The sequence below is a fragment of the Acanthochromis polyacanthus genome, chromosome 3, assembly GCF_021347895.1.
Source record: "Acanthochromis polyacanthus isolate Apoly-LR-REF ecotype Palm Island chromosome 3, KAUST_Apoly_ChrSc, whole genome shotgun sequence".
NCBI classification, from domain to species: Eukaryota; Metazoa; Chordata; class Actinopteri; family Pomacentridae; genus Acanthochromis; species Acanthochromis polyacanthus.
In genome coordinates, this window is record NC_067115.1 from 26911316 (window position 1) to 26930781 (window position 19466).

The window sequence follows — 19466 nt, forward strand, 5'->3', positions numbered from 1 at the left end:
CTCCGGTCCAGTCTGTTTGATGACGCTTTTTACTTCACTGGCTCCAAAAAAATCCAAAACGGTGACCAGGAAGTAGCAAAATCAGGGCTTCATTTTCTCGCCGTTGAAACCAACGGGTGACGTCACGGTTAGTTTACGCCTGAGCGTGCCTAGACCCTTGCGTCTTCAGAGCATGGGTCTAGCACGGCTAGGCTAACTGAAAAGTGTCACTGATGAACAAGTCTGATATTAAAGTGAATCCTTTTAAAGGTGACGCAGAAACACTGGCAGCTGTGAAGATTTTTTGAATTTTATTGATAATCATTTTTAATGTTCAGTGTTCTATACATGTGAATGGATATACCAAAAATAGAGTGCAATGACTTCAACATTATTCTGCTGTGACAGGTAGCTGATAGCACACAGACATGGTAGTACCAGATAGTACAAATACTAAACACTGGTAGAAGGAGAAGCTGTCTCTTGCAGGCGTTGCACGTCCTACTAATGCACAGGAACACCGATTATAGTCAATGACCACATTTAACATTATTTACATACAGGATACAGAATGTGTCACTGGAGCTCCATTGAGGTTTATCAGTAGTCATCATGCATATTTTGAAGGAGTACTAAAATTATTGTAGAGCCACATTTACACAGTGCACCGAGGTAGCATGCAGGGAACACGGAGAACCAAACAAGTCATGATCATTGCATTAAAGATACAAAACATTATTATAAACCAATGCTGACCAATCGTTTACCTGATATTGTTTGTTTAGGCCCAAACAAGAGGCGGCTGTTATTAGAAATGTTTTCACGACAGTTCACCATCATGCATTTTCATGTCTAATAACGACAGAAGAGATGAAAATGGGGATTCAAACTGCACTGGTGAAGCTGGATCCACGAGTGTGTACAGCATGGAGGACCTAGACAGCGTCGCATAAGGTAATAAAGCAAAGAGTTTATCATTGAATCGATAAATAAAACTCATTTTAAATAAGCGTACAAATAGCTAACGGTAAGATTTGGTAAAAGTAGGTTATGTAGATGAAAAAAGAAAAGACATGGGAGGTAATTTGGAAAGTATAGCTGGTTGTGGTCTTTTTTTGTAGCATTTTTTGACGATAAAAAAAGTATCGATAGCTTTATATTTTAGGTTTTAAAAGACTGTTTGGGAAAAAGATTTTTCCATTTGTTGCAAAATGCTGGCATCGGCTGTACTTGTTGAATAAAGTGATTAGTAGAAATGACAATGATTTTTTTTTTTTAATTACATGAAAAGTACAGTTTAGTATCTGTCCTGATCTGCAGCTTTTGGTCATCCATTTGAATCTATGAATCTCTTTTTTCAGAACCAACATGGAAAAACAAATCCTTAAAGTTCTTTTAAAAAAAAAAACTTGAGCGTCTACAATTCCATAACTAATTGGAAAATCCACCTGCTCATGAAGATTATGTGAATTGATCAAAACGGCCACAAAATAGACCTTACCAGTGCACTATAATCATTTATCGGTGGCATCCAAGTGTTTTATTAATATTTGTTACCTGCATAGTTAAACAGAATTGAATGAGCTGCTCTATAACCGTATCAGCGGCTGTCTAGGTCCTCCTCATTACGATGCAGGCGACGGTTTAAGGTTTCCATAGCCTCAGCAGACCGTCCTCGCTGTATGTGGCGATCAGATTCTCATGTGGGTGGTGAGCGATGCCAATTACATCTTTCTCGTGAACCTGTGGGTGCAGAGGAACACAGACAAACCACACATTACCCATCAGCCACCTTGTTTCCTCGATTCAGGGTTGCTTCTCAGCTGCAGCGACACTTCATGCATCAAGTGAGACAAAGAATAACTCGATGAAAAACACTGGCCGCCCGGTTTTTAATAAGTTGGATAAAAACTGCCTCCCCTCGCAGGCTTTGATAATGTGTGAATTTTGAGCAGCGGAGCTTACAGTCAGCGTTTTCTCCAGCCTTCCTGTCGTATAGTTGAAGCAGTACAGCACTAAGTCCTCTCCCACACAGTAAATCCACTCCCCACGGGGTGACAGGGTGCAACACACAAAGTCTGCGCTTTCCTTTCTGTTTGGGCTGAAGGTCTTCACAGTCTGAAGAGAGAGAAGATATTACGTTTCTACAAATACACCCAGGTACTACGTGGGTACTAGTGAATCAAAGACACCAATAAAGACAGATAAAGAATGCACTTGTATAGTTTTACATTTTAAATACGCTTAGGTAATCACTTTCTTTGCAAAAGTATGATGAGAAGATTGAAACCACTCTACTTCACAACAAACTGCAGCAAGTACAGATAGACTACTGTTTAAAGGTTTGGGGTCGCCCAAACCTGTTTTCATGGAAAACATGAAATTGTGATGGTTGCTGGAAATGTTCCTCTGTACCCCTATGGAGATATTCCATTAAAAATCAGCCGTTTCCAGCTAGAATAGTCATTTACCACATTAACTATGTCTAGATTGTATTTCTGATCCATTTAATGTTATCTTCATTGAAAAAACTGCTTTTCTTTAAAAAATAATGACATTTCTAAGTGACCCCAACTTTCCTTTATGACAAATCTTATAGTTAGGGCTGACCTGGGTGACCCTGAGGAGATTGGTTGGAGTCTGGCTTCTTCTTCGACATCCTTTAGCTCTGCCCCTAGTTCTGCTGCTATAGTCTTTGGCTGCTGGGGGACCTCTCTGGAAGCACTGAGCCTTTCTCTCATTGCCTATGCATTTACTATATATACCGTTATTGCATTGCATTCATTCTGCTTCCCCCTGTGTTCTTCCTCTGAGTGTCCCTGGTCCCAGAGCTGGATGCTTCTGATCTGTGGTTGCTGTCCCACCTACTGGTCTAGTCTCCATCATGTCCACTGTGGGATGCTGCTGCTGACCTTCCTCCAGCCCACTTCCTCCAGCTGCACATCTCTAACAATCTACTCTGCATCGCCCTTACTATACTTGATATGCTCATCTACACACTGTTAGAATTTATATCTATATATGTAGTATATTTAATGCCAGAGCCATACACCGTAACAGTAAACTATGAATCAGTTTACATGTTGGCTTGTACTTATATGCATCATCTATGATATTCTTATCATGCATGTATCCCAGTTGTGTTCTATGTTTCTTTGTCCCTCTACCTCGTCCTCCCCCTCCCCTACCCCCTCTACCTCTTCTGCCCCTTTCAACCCGCCGGCCAGCAGATAGATGGGTCCCCCCACATAAAGAGCCAAGTTCTGCTCAAGGTTTCTTCCTGTTAAAAGGGAGTTTTTTTTCTTGCCATAGTAGCCTTAGGGCTTGCTCTGGGGGATCAGGCACACTGGTTCTGCAAAGCGTCTTGAGACAATTTGAATTGTAATTGGCGCTATATAAATAAAACTGAATTGAATTGGTGTAGTTTGGTGTAAATATTGCACATTGTTGGTTTTACTTTTTTTCTATATTAAAAAGGCATAGCGCATTAACTAGTGAACTTTAAAGGTGTTGCTGGACAACTTTTGTTTCATTTGAAAAGAGCCAGAAAAATGAGCCAGCAGCTGGCTGTAGCATCAGGATTTCTCTTCTCATCTAACTCTTGGCAAGAACGAAATGCCCAAATATTCTTTTTAAAGCTGCAACAATTAGTTAATTCATTGATCAGGGAATTTAACTGGTCGAGAACACATTAAATGCTCTTGAATTGAAAAAGTTAATGGATTTTTTTTTGTGCGGGTGAAATAAAAAAGCAATCTGAATACATTACAGTTTTGGGAAATGATAACAGGTGTTCTACACAATCTCAAACATTCTACAGACTTTTAGTGGTGATTAACTGTGAATAGGTTGATAATGAAAACAATACAGCCCTGATTCTTTTAACAAATCATACGGCAGAGTCTTCCTTCTTAGATTTGAGATAATGGTTGAGATTGGATCAGTTGCAGGTCTCTCACCTGGCCGTGCATGCTCAGGACCACCACTGTGTTTGAGTGGTTACAAACCACAAAGTGCTCTGGGTTTTGGGGCAGAGGGAGCACGTTATTGACGGGGACATCTGATGTCCTTGACAGAGACTTGAAGGTGTGGATGCATTCGCAGGACTTTGTGTTCCAAATCTAAAAAGAAGAGCACAGTGATAATTCCACATTTCTGTACACTGCAGCACTTTCCTTGTACAACAATACAGCCGCAGCACAGGCCTGGACTGCTGTGTAGTGTTTGGCTTCACACTATTAACGGTAATTGTACCTTGACAGTGCCGTCAGATGAGGCGCTGATAATGTGACATCCGTCTTGAGTGAAAGACGCATCATTTACAAATGATGAGTGGCCATTTAACTCCTTTAGCGTCTTGCCTGACCTCAGTTCATGGATTCTGAAAATGAAAGCGTTGAGTAATTTACTGGATTACAGACGCTGAAATTAAGTCGACTCATTCTTACAAGCTGTTATCTTTTTTCTTTTTTTTCTTCTGGGGAGCAGAGAAAACGTGCTGCTCGGCTGGCGTTGTGATATTTTTAGCTCCTGTGAGTGACTGGGTGCAGATTAGCTTCACTGTGACAAAACGCCTTAATGCTCGCCGATTCGCCTCGTCTCCGAGAGGATGATTTACCGTTTGTAAACATTTCTCCGAGCTAGTGGAAGTGCAAGTGGAGGAACACGTTGCAGCTTTGTGCCTGAGCACATGGCGTCTCAGCTACACCCACACAGCACATGTGCTTCCAACACAGTGGAGAGGCTCAGCTCACACCCCCCAGGAGTCAGAAATAATACTCAAGTCATCATCTGTGAAGGGGATTCGGTGTGTGCGTGAGAGAGGAAGTGAAACTCAGACATTCTTGTACTTTGCAAGCAGTGAGGAGCACTAAGCATCTGAAAAACACGTGCCATCGGGCACTGACTGTTTATATGTGTTATGGAGCTTTGCAAATGTTTAAAGAAGGAATCCCTATTACAAAATACAACAAATAAAATGTCATGCATGAATAATTAAAAGAATTCAAGTAAAAATGTCATCTTTATTTGTTCATTTGCATTTTTGCTAATAAAAACTCATTATCCCTATCATTATGTGCATTACATCCTATTGCTATATCATTATACCCTAAATTTACTTAATTAATCACATTTTTTTAATCACAAACTCTAAAAATGACCTAAAAAACCCAAAATACTAATTTGAGCAAATGTCTTTAAGTTGCATTCACATTAGCTGTATTCACTGTTGGCATTACTACATCTACCACTTGTGCATGTCTTAACTCAGACTTTTTAGGTGCAGTTATTTACATTATTCTCTGCAGTAAAACCACTGCATCAAATTAATACAATAACTCTTAAAAATTTCACAATAACCATGGATTTTGTCTTTTTTTCTCAACCGCAGTGCCTCAGTCGGTTCACATGAGTCCAAAAAAAAGGTTAAATAAAGACACTGACTGAAAACTTTAGAAATATAGCAAAACTTTTAAGGGAGTTTTTTTGTTTGTTTATTGTTGTTTTCCATCTACTTTCCCGCACTTTGCTAATCCACCGTGGGATGTACAAAGAGCTCGCTGCCTTCCTTCAGCTGAACTGACGCCCATGTGGGAAGCTTTGAAACTTTTGTGAATCATGCATGAGGTCAGTCAGATCTCTCGCTTTCCTCCCACAGCAGACAAGACAACTTTTGCCACAGCAGCGCTCGTGAAATCGAACAGGTCTCCTGCTGTGTGTTTTTCTTTTGCTATATCTGTAGATACGTTTCCCTTATTGAAAATTTTGTTCAGAAAATTTGAAAGCGGATTGACTGAATCTATTCTAATTCACTTGTTTATCACAGTCAACTTTATATGTCAGTTTCATTGTTTCCTCTTTTGTTTACAGTCAAGTCAATGTAATTTTAACCCCTTGTGTAACTGTCTAAATGTCAAGGTAGGAGTAAAGTTGCTGTTATAGTCAAAGCTGCAAGCTGTGTTGGTTGGGTCCTTGCATCCTTGCTGGTGAGCGAATCCAAGCATGTCCACCAGGTGTAATTTGGGTCTACGGCCTTGTTGATGGCAAACTAAAAGTGTCCACTAGGTGGCACTATCGCTGTGAATGTATGTTGACCAATGTACTGGATGTTATCAGGGGAGGAGTCTGACCACACATGTAAAGTTTCAGGCAGATCGGTGCTTGTTCAGGCTAGTGGTACAGTGTTTCCTGTGTCATGGCGAAACATCGAAATTCTGAGGCCGCCATTTCCACGCCCTCAGACATTTTGATAACTTTTAATGCTGGAGTACCTCCTGGCCAAGTTTCAGCTCTGTCGAGGTTACCCTGTTTGACTTTATAGCTTTTGAAAATGTGCAAAAATTGGTCCAAAATCATCTAAAATATGAAACGTAAGTCAAAATGTCCGACTTCCTGTTGGGTTTTGGGTGTTTGTGTAGGAGGCTTTTTAGTGCATTCTGATGTCTTACAGGTGTGTACCAAATTTCGTAGCTGTAGGTGAAACGTGGTTTGGGGCTGAATTTTCATAATATTGCGTGGTGCGGTAATGAGCCATTTTGCCACATACGTATGTATTTCCTTTAAAATATCTTTTTTTTTGCCAGTCCTGATGTGTGTGTGTGCACATTTTCTCATTTTCAAGTATTTTTAGGACCTCATAAAAGCAATTCTTTCATTCAGTGAAGAAAGTAAAAGAAAAAAAACATGCATTACAACAGGTTCCTTCCACCGTTGGTGCTCTGATTTTAAATATCAGTCAGCTGTACCGAATCACCTACGCAGAGCAAATTTATATTAATCCTCTCAGTAGGATGACACAGAGCCTCACACCTGCACAACATAAATACGCATGCAGACGCTCTGGTTCTATTTTGGGAAACCTGCAGCTGCGCTTTATACAGAAAACACGACATTATCGTATCCCACCTGAGGGTCTGGTCAAAGGAAGCGCTGAGGATCTGGTTGCTGTCCTTGGAGAAGCTCAGACAAGTCACGCCTTTGCTGTGAGCGTGCTCAAACCTGCGCAGGCACAAGCCACTCTGGATCTTCCACACCTTCAACACCGTCACACACACACATTTCGGAAGCATTATTAGCTCATCTGATGACATCGTGTTTCAACACTGCTGTAAAATCTCTTCTGTTTCCATACAGTGGTAACATTTAACACAGATAACGGTTGTTTATATTGACAAACACACATGAATATTGACCTTTATTTTGCCATTCTGAGCTCCAGTGGCCAGCAGGTCTGTATCCTGGCTGAAGCACATGCACAGCACAGCGTCATCCATCATCATGAAGCTGTCCTGGGCCTGATACTTTAACTCCTAACACAAAACAGGAAAAATAATGAAATAAACAGCATTCTTTAGTTGGCTGTTTGAACAGATAAGGTCAAATCATGGTTAAACAATAAATATAGACCAAGAAAAGAATGGAAAATACAGACTACGTGATGTAATGCGTACAAAATCTGAGCATTTCTTGTGTCATGATTTGAAAAACAATATCTACCTTGCTAATTTTTCCAGTGTAGAAGTTCCAGACCTCAATAAACCCATCCACTGAGCCGGTGACTAAATACTTTCCATCAGGTGAGAAACGGGCACATTCCACATGTGACCGTCGTCCAAACTGTAGATTCAAACCACACATGCAAAGTGCTTGTCAACGCTTTCAGACAACTCGATTTTCCTGTTTGATTTGCAGTCTGTGCACAGAGAAATAAAACACAAATTAATAACCGGTGACCTCAGGGAGACATAAAGTTCTCCACTGGTCTGCTGCTGCGTGGGCTGACCGTTCTCACTTATCACCTCAGGCGGCTCCATCTGGATGCAAGGCATGAGAGCGCAGTGAGAGACCAGAGGAGGCGCCTTCAGGTGAATAAACTAATTAGTTTGGGGTGTGTTTGTGTGTGTGTGTGTCGGGCAAGAAGAGGAAAAAGTACACTACATGAAGAAAACAAGTTCTTCTTTGCTGTCAGTGCACTATATACAAAATGTAATCTCTGTCCAAACACATGAAGACGGTAGAATAAATGATGCTACACTACTGTTCTAAAGTTTGGAGCCGCTTAGAAAAGCAGTTTCTTTCAATAAAGATGACATTAAATGAATCAGAAATACAGTCTAGATGTTAACGTAACAAATGACTATTCTAGCAGGAAATTTTTAATGGACTATCTCCATAGGGGTACAGAGGAACATTTCCAGCAACCATCACTCCTGTGTTCTAATGCTACATTGTGTTAGCTAATGGTGTTGAAAGGCTAACTGATGATTAGAAAACCCTTGTGCAGTTATGTTAGCACAGAAATAAAAGTGTGAGTTTTCATGGAAAACATGAAATTGTCTTGGTGACTCTAAACTTTTGAACAGTAGTGCATATTAGTCACAACTTGTGTACCTTGATGTGGCGGTACAGCTGCGTTGGGAAGCTCTCTTTCTCCACATGTCTCCCCTTGTTGTTGTTAGATGTTTCTATGGCCATGTCAGGGGAGAGATGTCCTGGATACTGCTGCAGTCTCAACGACTGGAACACAGGTGAGAAACAGTCGACAGAAAGGTAAAGTTGGAGACGCTGTTCTCCTGTGTTGAAGCCAAAGTTTTAACAAAATCAAAAATACTACAAAATGCCAACTTTGGCTGTTAAAATGACTTTCTAAACTGATTATCCATTGTGGCTTTGTTATTCCTGACAGCAAAAGTAATGCTTCGCAGCAATAAAATTGTGGATTGTGGCTCTTACAAAGCAAGGAAAGCGATTGTGATAAGTTTTTCCAAGTCAAACTTTGAATAACAGCCATATTATTTAGTGTGTCACACTGGATTAGACAAGTTTTGGCTAACAAAACAGTACTTTAGTATCTTAAAATGTTTATATTCCAAAAAAATAAGAAAATGCAAAAGACATTAACATGCAAGACCAACAATAAGTTACATGGAAAATTAGCATATATCACTTACCTCATATTTAAAGAGAATATTTAATATTAGTTTTTTTTTTTTTTGAGTTTTGGACTTTGTTCCCTTGGCTCCAGTCAATGACGCTTAACTGCAGTCATTAAAACTTTAACCCCCCTGAAAACTAGCTTCAACTGATAGTATTTCTTTGTAACGTTAAATATTTATCACTAAATATTTGGTATTCACAGTAATGATTGTAAATATTACCATTTTTCATGAGCTTAATACTCAAACACTCAGGTAATGATCTTCATCAGGACTGTGTTGGTGTGATCTATCTGACTGTAATCGATAACAGAGCAAACAACCAGCGACTGTCATCATGTTTTTGTCTCAAATTGCTGAACTCTGATGTATTAATGCATGAAAATCTCTACGATTTAACCAAAAACTGTTCAGGCTTTGAAGAATATTGTGTGTTCTGTGTTGCTCAAAGTTAGAGGCTGACTGAAAAAAACATGTTTTCAGGACCTTTAAGAAACACTAATTCAGGTTTTTAAATAGCGTGTTAATGACCGAAAAAAGATAGAAATGAGGGAGATTGGTATCTTAGGAACAAGATGCACCGATTAAAAGGTGTCCTTCTCTGTGTAACTGGAGTGAGTAGTGAGAAGGATATTGATCAGTTTACTCACGCCGACTTGTTCCAGGAGCCCCATGAGGCGAGAAGGAGGCACCACGCTGACCTCCCTCACCAGAGCCTCGGCGATGGCTCTGCGGCGTTTCTCCTTGCTGCTGCCTTTAGGATACGCCTGCAAGTAGAGCAAAAGGACGTCACCATCTAAAGCAGGGGTGTCAAACATGCGGCCCGCAGACCAAAACCGGCCCTCCAGAGGGTCCAATCTGCAGGACGACTTAGTAAAGCGTAAAAATTGCCATTTTGTTTTGCTTTATTCATTGTTTTGTGTATCGTCATTTTGTGCTTTTTTTGTCTCATTTGTGCTGTTCGTCTATTTTTGTCATTTTGTTCCTTGCTTTAGTCATTTTTGCTCTTGTTTGTGTCAATTGTGTATTTTTTGTCTCATTTTTGTCGTTTGTCCATTTTTTTAGTTGCTTTGTAACTTTTTTGTTTCAATTTCTGTCTTTTTTTGGTTTTGCTTTGTGTTGTTTCTCTCATTTTTGTCATTTTGTGTCTCATTTCTGGAATATTTTGTCTAGTTTTTGTTGATTTTTGTCTTTTTTTTGGTCTGGCTTTTGCCAGATATATGTGGGTAAATATTTTGTGCTTTTTGTAGGCACTCTGTGATCTGTAAGTTGTAATGTGTAAATGATAAACTGAGGCGTAATGTTGTTGAAATTGAATTTATTTTTCTTAAGAGATTTCAGGTTGCTCATGATGTTTTGTAGAAAGATAATTCCTTGAATGTGAACATTTTCAGAATGTACTTTTTTACACTAAAACAACGGAAAAACTTAGAGTTGTGGTTATTTATAGGTGATTATGCTGTGATTTTACTGGTGTGGCCCACTTGAGATGAAACTGGGCTGAAGGTGGCCCCTGAATTAAGATGAGTTTGACACTCCTGCTCTAAAGCACTCTCTGATACAGCTATTCCAATGGACAAATGTTCGTTTTCGTACCTCGCGAGGGTCAAAGTAGGAGCACGTCAGCAGGTTCTCCAGATGGCTGAACCTCTCTGGCTGGGTCTGCTTCAGCATGATCATGGGGTCGGTTTGTCTGAGGAGAGAGCGAGCTGCGCCCACCTCACGCATCTCAATGAGCTCCATCACAACCTGTTGAAGGGATCAGAGCTGATCGGAGGCCGCCGATAACAGAGCAAATCAAGCCAAGAGAAGAAAAACAAGAGAAGCTCACCTGCTCATAAAGGTCAATGAGCGTGTTGTCGGGCAACTTGAGGGACTCGATGGCCAGCAGCACAGAGTCCCAGTGGCCCCTGTTGATATCTGCGATGAAGCTGTCGATGCTCTCCACCGTGTTGAGGGAGACGGTGGTTTCCTCTTGCAAGGTGGTCAGCGTTCGGTAGAGGTTGTTCTCCTTCAGGTACTGCATTATCAGGCGGATCACACTACAGAGACCAGGGGCGACTGTTAACCACAAGCTCATCAAAATGACAGAAACACTGTCTTACGTGCAAATTGTCTGACTGAACCACAAAACAAAAGGCTCATATGTGAGAAATCCAAGTGAAAACAAGACAAGGGCAGTGATTCTGCCTCATGTGGACCCATTTCAGAGCTACCTGCTGGACATAATTCTGTTGCATCCGATCCTCCCCCTCTGCTGTCACTCCATCAGCATATTCCTGCAGGACTTTCATTGTTTTTTCACGTGCGCTTCTGATGCAGAGACATGCACCAGTGGCACCCGCTGACCACATTAACTTCACCCACTGATGCTCTGAGCCAGTTCCTCTGCTGGCTTTACTGTCATTTTAACCTCCCACGATAAGAAACCCACCGAAAGATGAGTTTGGCACAGATGCCCCCCACGTTTACCCACAGGAGGACTAAATAAGAAGCCAATACAAAAAAAAAGCAGCACACTCACATCCTCAGCAAGGGGTGGAGAGAATATCAGATCAACAGGCACATGTGGACGGAGCAGCCACTATGTACACTGACTAATCTCATTAAATGTCTCCGTTTAACCATTTCTGCATTACGAAAATTGAGTATTTGTGCACCACAGCGATAAAAATACAATGAAACGATGCTTGTTATTGGATGAGACGTTCCACAAACGCCACATGGGCGCACAGACAATAAATAACAGCGTCATATGAGGACAGGGAATTATCAGCAAAGTTGATTTCTGCAAGTGAAACATTTAAAAACATGCGGCAAAAATACAAATTCAGTTGGACATAATCTTCCAACTAAAAGCCGCGCACTTGCAAGAATTCAGAAAATCTGCAGTTTTCTTTAAGGTACAGTCAAACAAGTGGTCAATTAGTGTCCTTATTTTGCTTCTTCAGTACCAAACCATCACAGAGAAGTTGACATTTACGCACGAACAAATGAAAACAGAGCGCGCACTTACTCGGAGGGCTCCATGTCCACGGCCATGCTGATGCTGTCTCCTGCTGCTGCTGCACCGGACTGACGGTGGTTTTGCTCGGCTCGGGCTCGGCGCTCGCTAGAGCCACGTGAAAGCCGTGTGCCCGGGACCACCCACTACACGTGCTTTTTCTTGTGCCTCGCATTTTTTTTTCTGCCTCCCCCTCCTCTCATTTCATGCGGCGGGCAGCAGTCCCAAACCTTGTGACTGCCACACAAAGTCTGGGAAACCGCGCCTCCTCCCTGACGCAAGCCGATGCACACAAGAAAGGCGTTTCTGGGCACGTTGCGCGCAGGAGACGCGGCTCCGAGATGCTGCAGCGGCCGCAACAGCAGCATCAGCACCACCGACAGAACCTCGTGGCTCAAAGCGTGCTCCCCATCTTTTTTCCTTTTTTTTAAGGAAACCATTGTTCAGCCCCCAAAACAAATCGTCCTCTAAAGGAGGATCAGCTCATCAATATGCAGACGCAGAGCTGGGTGCGTCTCTTCCTCCACATACGGCATCATTAACAGTGAAGCCTGTCTTTCCCTCTAATTACACACTGCGGGGGTTTGATGCTGGAGTGGGTCGTGAGTGTTAATCAGCATCGGTGTTTGCCACTTCACGCAGGGCGTTTGTTTTAATCCGCCTGCTTCTGTTTGAGCTCACATCTGCAAATAAACCTGTTGGTGAGCATGAGCTTCGTTAATCCAAATTACAGTGTTTACCGGCCTCTTATTCTGCAGGGACTCACCTTGAGAGGCCTGATTGTAGGCTAAAACCAACGTGGATGCCGAATCCCAAATACACACCTGGATATTTAAATTCCCGTGGGTGATTACTAGGCAAGGAAGATCGATGAGAAAATGAATAAAACACAGAAGCTGCAGTAGTATTTACAACAGGTCAGATATGAGGAACGCTGACAGGTGTACTGGGGCCTGTTTCACGAAGCAGGTTCACTGAAAACTCTGAGTTTCTTAACCCTGAAATGAGAGAAACTCAGAGTTTTCTATCTCAGAGTAGATCAACTCAGAGTTGCGGAAGAAACTCCTCTTACAAGTTACCGAGTTTCTTGAACCTGCTTCGTGAAACAGGCCCCTGAAGTGTCTACCTGCCGATGAACCATTAAAGGCATTATGGAGGATGTTTTTTTGTTTGTTTAATTTGTCTGATTCACATAAAATGAATATACTGATCTTTAGTGGACTTGTATGTATGGTTTCTAAAAAAATAAAAAATTTAAAAAAATAACTGTGGACATGGCAGGACCTGAAAAACAAAAGCCAATCAACGCGCTCGGACCGAGGCGTTTGGTTTGCTCCCTTTCCTGTCAATCAAAAATCTTCCGGCTCAGGCCTAGTTGCGTAGATTACGTACACCTTGGCACCTTGGACTTACGTGTTTTCTGTATGTGTTGCTTTGGTATAGCTTCGTAGTTAGCTGGCGACTTGTTTTTCTCATCTTTTTTTGACATAATGGCAGATAAAGATCCAGGGGGACCCAGCCGTAAAAGACAACTTCACGAGTGCTACGCAAGTTTCTGGAGGGGGGCGTTTCTTCGTAAATGTTAAGAGGGGGGAGGTTAGAGGGGAGTGAGGGAGAGGTTGTATATGCGCATCCGCATGCGCATGCTACGTTCAAAGTCGTAGGAAATTAAAACTCCTCTAATGCATTAAAAAAGATACATATGACCCCACTACAGGCTGTAACACTTAAAAAAAATCACCTTTAATTATCTTAATATTTCAGGTTGATGCAAAAACACACCTGTTAATGAAACCGAATTAAATTAGAGACAGTTATCCTTTTACCTGTTCCTAACAAATGACGAAAGCCACACGCGAAAATATCGGATTGACAGGATTTTGCTCCTGAATGCATCATTTTGCCCATATAATGGAGCTGTGATGGCCGAGTGGTTAAGGCGTTGGATTCGAAATCCAATGGGGTTTCCCCGCGCAGGTTCAAATCCTGCTCACAGCGTCGATTTCTTCACCTTTGTACATCCTGATCACGACAGGTGAAGTCTTACTCACACAGTTATTTCTTAGCCAACGCGAAATATCAAGAAACACCGAGTCAGACATCCAGGTACGACTCAAATACAGAGAATAAAATGCAAAATCCATCATAAGGGCTTTTTATGAAGGCTACAAAATGGACTACTCTCACAGTGTTTGACCACATCACCCCTGTTCTCCGTCTACTTCACTGGCTCCCTGTCACCTACCGCATACAGTACAAGATCCTCCTCCTCACCTTCAAGTCCCTTCATAACCTGGCCCCGTCCTATCTCTCTGATCTCCTCGTCCCCTATATCCCCAGTCGTTCCCTCCGCTCAGCTGAAGCCCACCACCTCTCATGCCCCTCCACAACCAAGCATCGAACCCGGGGGGACCGGGCCTTCTCTGTTGCCGCCCCCACCCTTTGGAACTCACTCCCCATCTCTGTCCGTGCTTGCCTCAACATCACCAGCTTCAAGTCCACCCTTAAAACCCATCTGTTCCGACTTGCTTTTACTTCAACTTTTTAATTTTACTATTATCACAACTTTCTACTGTTTTATATCTTATTTCCATATTGTTTTTATATCGTATTTCCCTACTGTTCTTGTTTTTATATCGTATTTCCCTACTGTTCTTGTTTTCTGTGTTTTTGATTATGTTTCTGATGCTTTTTATTCTATCTTCGTAAAGTGTCTGAGTTTTTAAAAAGCGCTATATAAATAAAATGCATTATTATTATTATTATTATATTAATTTATCCTTAACGATTAATTTAGTGTCGCGTTATTAGGTATTTTATCGTCACGTGATTTCCCGCGAGATTAGGAGGAGGTAGCTTCTGCAGAACAGGTGAGTTTAATTAATCAGGGGACCACGCCATTACAGCTCAAGAGGCAGCATTTTTGCGCCATGATTAATATGTTTCCTTGAAGCTTAGGAAAAGTGTTCAAAGAAGTTCAGATGTTAACTCGCTCCCTGTCAAACAGTGGCCTGGAAAACATGCCAGTGAACAACAACCAGGTGAGTGCAACGGAGGAAAATGAACCCCAGAGTATCGAGTCAGTCTGGAATTGGAGGACATTTGGGCTTCAGAATTTTTGAAAAATGAACCTTCTCTTTACAGTTTTCTGCTACATATTCATCAGTAATAGATAATAAGCTATCAAAGGTTTGACTGGCTCAGCTTAAACATCAATGATACCATTTTTATTCCATGTTTTATTTGTTGTTTGCTAACCCTACTCTAATCACAGTAACAGGGTTGCTAATCCATGCTAATGTTAGCTCTTTCTCAGCAGTAGCAGTTAGCTAGCTGTTACTGCTGACCAAGAGGACAAACTGACTGATGGAAAAAAGTAAAATAATTCCTCTTATCCTGATAATATGTATAACAGGGTTGAGTGAGACATTGAATCAAGGCCAACAATGTTATGAAAATAGGAAAAATAGGAGAGGTTTGCTCTACCCATTCTTTTGTAAAAAAAAATATATATATTATGTTGATTTAAAAAAAAATGTTCCCACAATTACAACAGACATCGACGAAAAAAATACCAAAAAATGGGGATTTAAATTTAATTTTAGCTGTTTTTTATTTGAGATTCAATTTGGTCGTCAAGGGGGTGGGACAAGAGAAAAACGGCATTTTAAGTGGGAACTCCAGATTTATTTAGTATTTTTAAAAAATTAGCATTCTTTTCTCCTCGTTTTTTTTTCTATATGTTGGGTCTCAGGACAAGTAAACTTACACAACAACTGCATGTTCTTGTATTTTTAACGTGATCAAATGTCTTCCAATTCTGGAATGACCCTCCTAATGCTCTTACCTGTACCCACACCTCACCTGTAGGATTTAGTCTTTTATGTTTCCAGTTGTTTGACACCCAGCTGAAACTCCCTTCAAGGACTGTATTGAGCCCCCCCCCCCCCCCCTGCTGTGTTCCTCCAGACAGGACAGAGTGCAGCTACCAGGTTGGCCTCTCTGCCTGTGGTTCGATCTGCTTGTGCCAAACTGTCAGTCTTGTACGCTGTCACTAAATGCAGCCATCCCATCCTGAAGTCAGCATGTGACATGTTGGAGAGCAGCGTGACAGCTTTGGGAGCAGCGGCCCGTAACAGAGTTTCACCTGTCATTGCTAAACTGGAGCCCCAGAGTGAGTAATGTAAGCATTGTGGTTTGTGTGGCTAAAGGCTATACCTATAATAGTCTATAAAATATCAGAAGATTGTGAGAAACGGCCATAGTCAACAACATCCCAGAGCCCAAAGTGATGCAAATGGCTTGCTCATAATTCTCAGATTTTAGAAGTTTATCAGAGAGCATATAGATTTTTTTTTCAAATGTTCCAGTTCTAATCTTGGTGACATAAAAGTTTTATTAACCCTTAGATGCACGAGTGATTGGATCCTACACTCTTCCAGAAGTGGGTCAAAAATGACCCATATAAGAATCAATGTGGGTTTTTTGCCATTTTGTTCATTTTTAAAACAATCATTTCTATTATTTGTTTTTGTTATATTTTTGTCCACACAAGAATAGTTTCATGCTTAAAATGTTATTTTTTCAGTTAATAACAGATTTTGAACATTTTGATGATTGAAAAAGAAGAATATTACACAGAAGAGCAGTAGAAGAATGTCAACATCTGTTGCGTTGACATTTTTTCACTCTTTTCCTGCAGCTGTTGCTACTATCCGTCACTCCAAATTTGTGCACTGCATCACCTCTTGAATGTTATCTGTGATAAAGAGCTTGGGGTAGTGATACAAATATTACAGTTTTTATAAAAGTATCAAAGGTAAATTAAAAAACTAAATGGAATGATATCAAAAACATATTTTTGAGGAATAACCGGAAAATTAAATAAATGCTTTTCATTACAAAGATATTGCATAAAAATCATCTCACTGGGTCATTTTTGACCCACTTATTCATCTAAGGGTTAAGGTTTCAAAGGCAGGTCCAGCTTTGTAAAGTCTGTGTAGTGGAGGACAGAGAGCAGCTTTCAATGTTCTATCGTTTCGATGCATCGAGTCACCAGCGTTCATTACCAAATGATAAATTAGTCCTTGTGAGGCAATGCATCTTCAGTGCACAAATGAATGCATTGATGATTACATCTAAGTTGCAAGTTTGACTAAAATAACGCTTCATTTATTGGCTTCATTGGTGTATTTCATAGTTTCCATTGCAAACGATGTTGCCTGCAAAAGTCTTGACTGGTTGGAGACTTCGTTCCCCATCCTCCTATCACCTACAGAGCAGGTAATCTCTTCTAAAAGCAGCATCAGCTGTGCAGTTCATCTGAAAAACGTTTTTAAAAGACATTTCTGCTCTGGTTTTGTCTCCAGATTGTTGCCACTGCCAAGAACAAAATGCACGAGATTCAAGATGTGGTGAGCATCACAGCCAATGGCACTAAGGAGGTGGTGCAGCACACGGTCACATGGGTGGTGAGCAGGATGCATCAAGCTGGCGATGGAGCGGACGGTTCGCTTGTGAAGAGGGCGATCGGAGCAACCAGTGAGGGGCTGGACTCTGTTCTGAGCCTGTCAGAGGCTCTGATGGACCAGCTGCTTCCCCCCACCGAAGACGAAACAGGTACAGTGTGTAGCTGAGAGACGCTGGTGGGAAACTGTGTGAAGTCACGTTAAAAAAAAAAAAAACTACATCTGTCTCTGTCTGTCATTAGAAGAAGCCCATCTGGTGGAGGGGTTTGAAGCTGCCACTCTAAGAGGACGTTGCTCTGCTCAATTAGTCTCACTGACTACCAGATTGTACAGGAGGAGCTGCCACGTTGTAGGATCCAGGTTTCAGTGCATTCAGGTGTGCTGTGAGTATGATTCAATAAGAGTGTGTAAAACATTAGTCTGATAAAAATCTGAATATCCTATTTTTTTTAAATCCATAGATAGATATATGAAACTCACACTTTTATTCATCTGCCAGCATAACTGCACAAGGGTTTTCTAATCATCAATTAGCCTTTAAACACCATTAACTAACACAATGTAGCATTAGAACACAGGAGTGATGGTTGCTGGAAATGTTCCTCTGTATGGTAATGTGTATGTATATTTTTTAAAATGAGATGCAATTAGTGACAAATGTCAGAAAAAGAAATATTGGCTCTGTGATTTTTTTTCACAAATTTTTTTTGTGTGATATCTTCTAAGACTGCAGCTGTTTTCTGAGTCTAGTACTACTATTGATCTGTCAGAATACATATATTTTAAAAAATCATCACGTCATCCAATAAATATTTCTATATTTATTATGGCCAGATAAACATTAAAATATCGTTCATTAAACAAAAAAAGATTTCAAGTAAAAGACTAGAACATGTATTTTAATAACACAAAATTACATTATTTTTATGGTTATTTTCTGAAATTTTAGCGTCTGTTTTATTTTCTATCATATAATATTTAATAAATGAATTGAGTGACATAGTGCTAGTTTGTATTTGCGGTATGTTTCTGTATTTAGTTTTCTGTATTTGATGCTTTTATACGCTCTAAAAACTGCACCTGTGCTGTAAATGTTAAAATGTTTTCTTCATTTTCTTGTGTTTTGTCTGTTTGGATGTTTTTTTCCCCCAAAGTATTTGAGCTATCATGCCAGCATAAAAAGCTGTGAGATATTTTTTTTAAAGTTTAAATCGATGACATTTTGTTCTGAATTGGTTATTAGGCTCGTCACATAATCTACTTTTTTCACAGCATACATTCTGACTTGTCAGAGCAGTAAAAGCACAAGCATAATTAAAGTGTCAAAGATAATGAGGCAGCTAAATGGATTTTAGCTTTGAATTTTATTACTTACACCTCCACTGCTTTTCTGCAGGGATCTGTCAGAACGACTGACTCTGAATGTGACAAAAACCAGTTACACTGTTTCTGTCACTTCACACCTTGTTGAACTTATTTCCAATTGAAAACAAATTGCCATTTTTGCTAAACAGACCCTTTTGTCTTGTGTACAGGTTACGGAGACTTTATCCAGATCTTCAGCTCTGGTTCAGGACCTTCAGGCCAGCTTGGTGACCATAGTCTGGATACTCCAAGGCCTGCCTCAGTACCTGCAGCATCAGGCTGTATCTGTGTCCTTCTTTATCTCTCAGATGTACATCACCTGCCCACCGTTCCAACAGAAGCAGTCCAATAAAGCCAGAAACTCTGTCAGCACTGCCGAGGACTCATCGCTTCAGAGGCATGTGGACCAGGTTCACCAGCAGCTTGGACCAACCTGCCGCATGAGGCCTACCAAGAGGTCCATCTTTGAGAACGGGTGTAACATCAAGGGCTGCATGCGTCGCTGATGTGGGTCATTTGATATGTATATGGATTTGTGTGGTATATTTCTTCACTAGTTTTGTAAAAGAGGTGCAACTAAATAAAATTGAAGACTCATTAACTTATCTTTTTGTCCTTTGGATCAAGCAGCTGCTCAGTAAATAATCATTTTAAACCAGTTAAGATGACTAGCAATTAAACCTAGATGACCCCTTAAATAATCTACATTTA

At 40.8% G+C, this 19466-nt stretch overlaps 2 protein-coding genes and 1 non-coding gene across 3 annotated transcripts; 2 read left to right on the plus strand and 1 right to left on the minus strand.

The window, feature by feature from the left end:
- Nucleotides 1-271: 271 nt before the first annotated feature.
- Nucleotides 272-12190, minus strand: smu1b (SMU1 DNA replication regulator and spliceosomal factor b). The gene is made up of 12 exons (XM_022213390.2): nucleotides 11932-12190; nucleotides 10747-10957; nucleotides 10512-10664; nucleotides 9566-9682; nucleotides 8371-8496; nucleotides 7477-7596; nucleotides 7173-7289; nucleotides 6886-7013; nucleotides 4234-4360; nucleotides 3939-4100; nucleotides 1945-2097; nucleotides 272-1722 (listed from the first exon to the last, which is right to left on the minus strand). Exons 1-12 carry the CDS (start codon nucleotides 11955-11957, stop codon nucleotides 1624-1626), a joined length of 1539 nt encoding a protein of 512 aa, XP_022069082.1. The 5' UTR covers nucleotides 11958-12190; the 3' UTR covers nucleotides 272-1623.
- A 1645-nt stretch (nucleotides 12191-13835) lies between these two features.
- trnas-cga (transfer RNA serine (anticodon CGA)) lies at nucleotides 13836-13917 on the plus strand. Its single transcript has one exon. It is a non-coding gene; the product is annotated as a tRNA-Ser (tRNA).
- Nucleotides 13918-14939: 1022 nt separating this feature from the next.
- On the plus strand, nucleotides 14940-19352 carry LOC127533252 (perilipin-2-like). The gene is made up of 6 exons (XM_051945855.1): nucleotides 14940-14960; nucleotides 15889-16093; nucleotides 17123-17205; nucleotides 17292-17541; nucleotides 17633-17766; nucleotides 18926-19352. The coding sequence occupies exons 1-6, from the start codon at nucleotides 14940-14942 to the stop codon at nucleotides 19259-19261; spliced, it is 1029 nt and encodes a 342-aa protein (XP_051801815.1). The 3' UTR covers nucleotides 19262-19352.
- The last annotated feature ends 114 nt before the right edge of the window (nucleotides 19353-19466 follow it).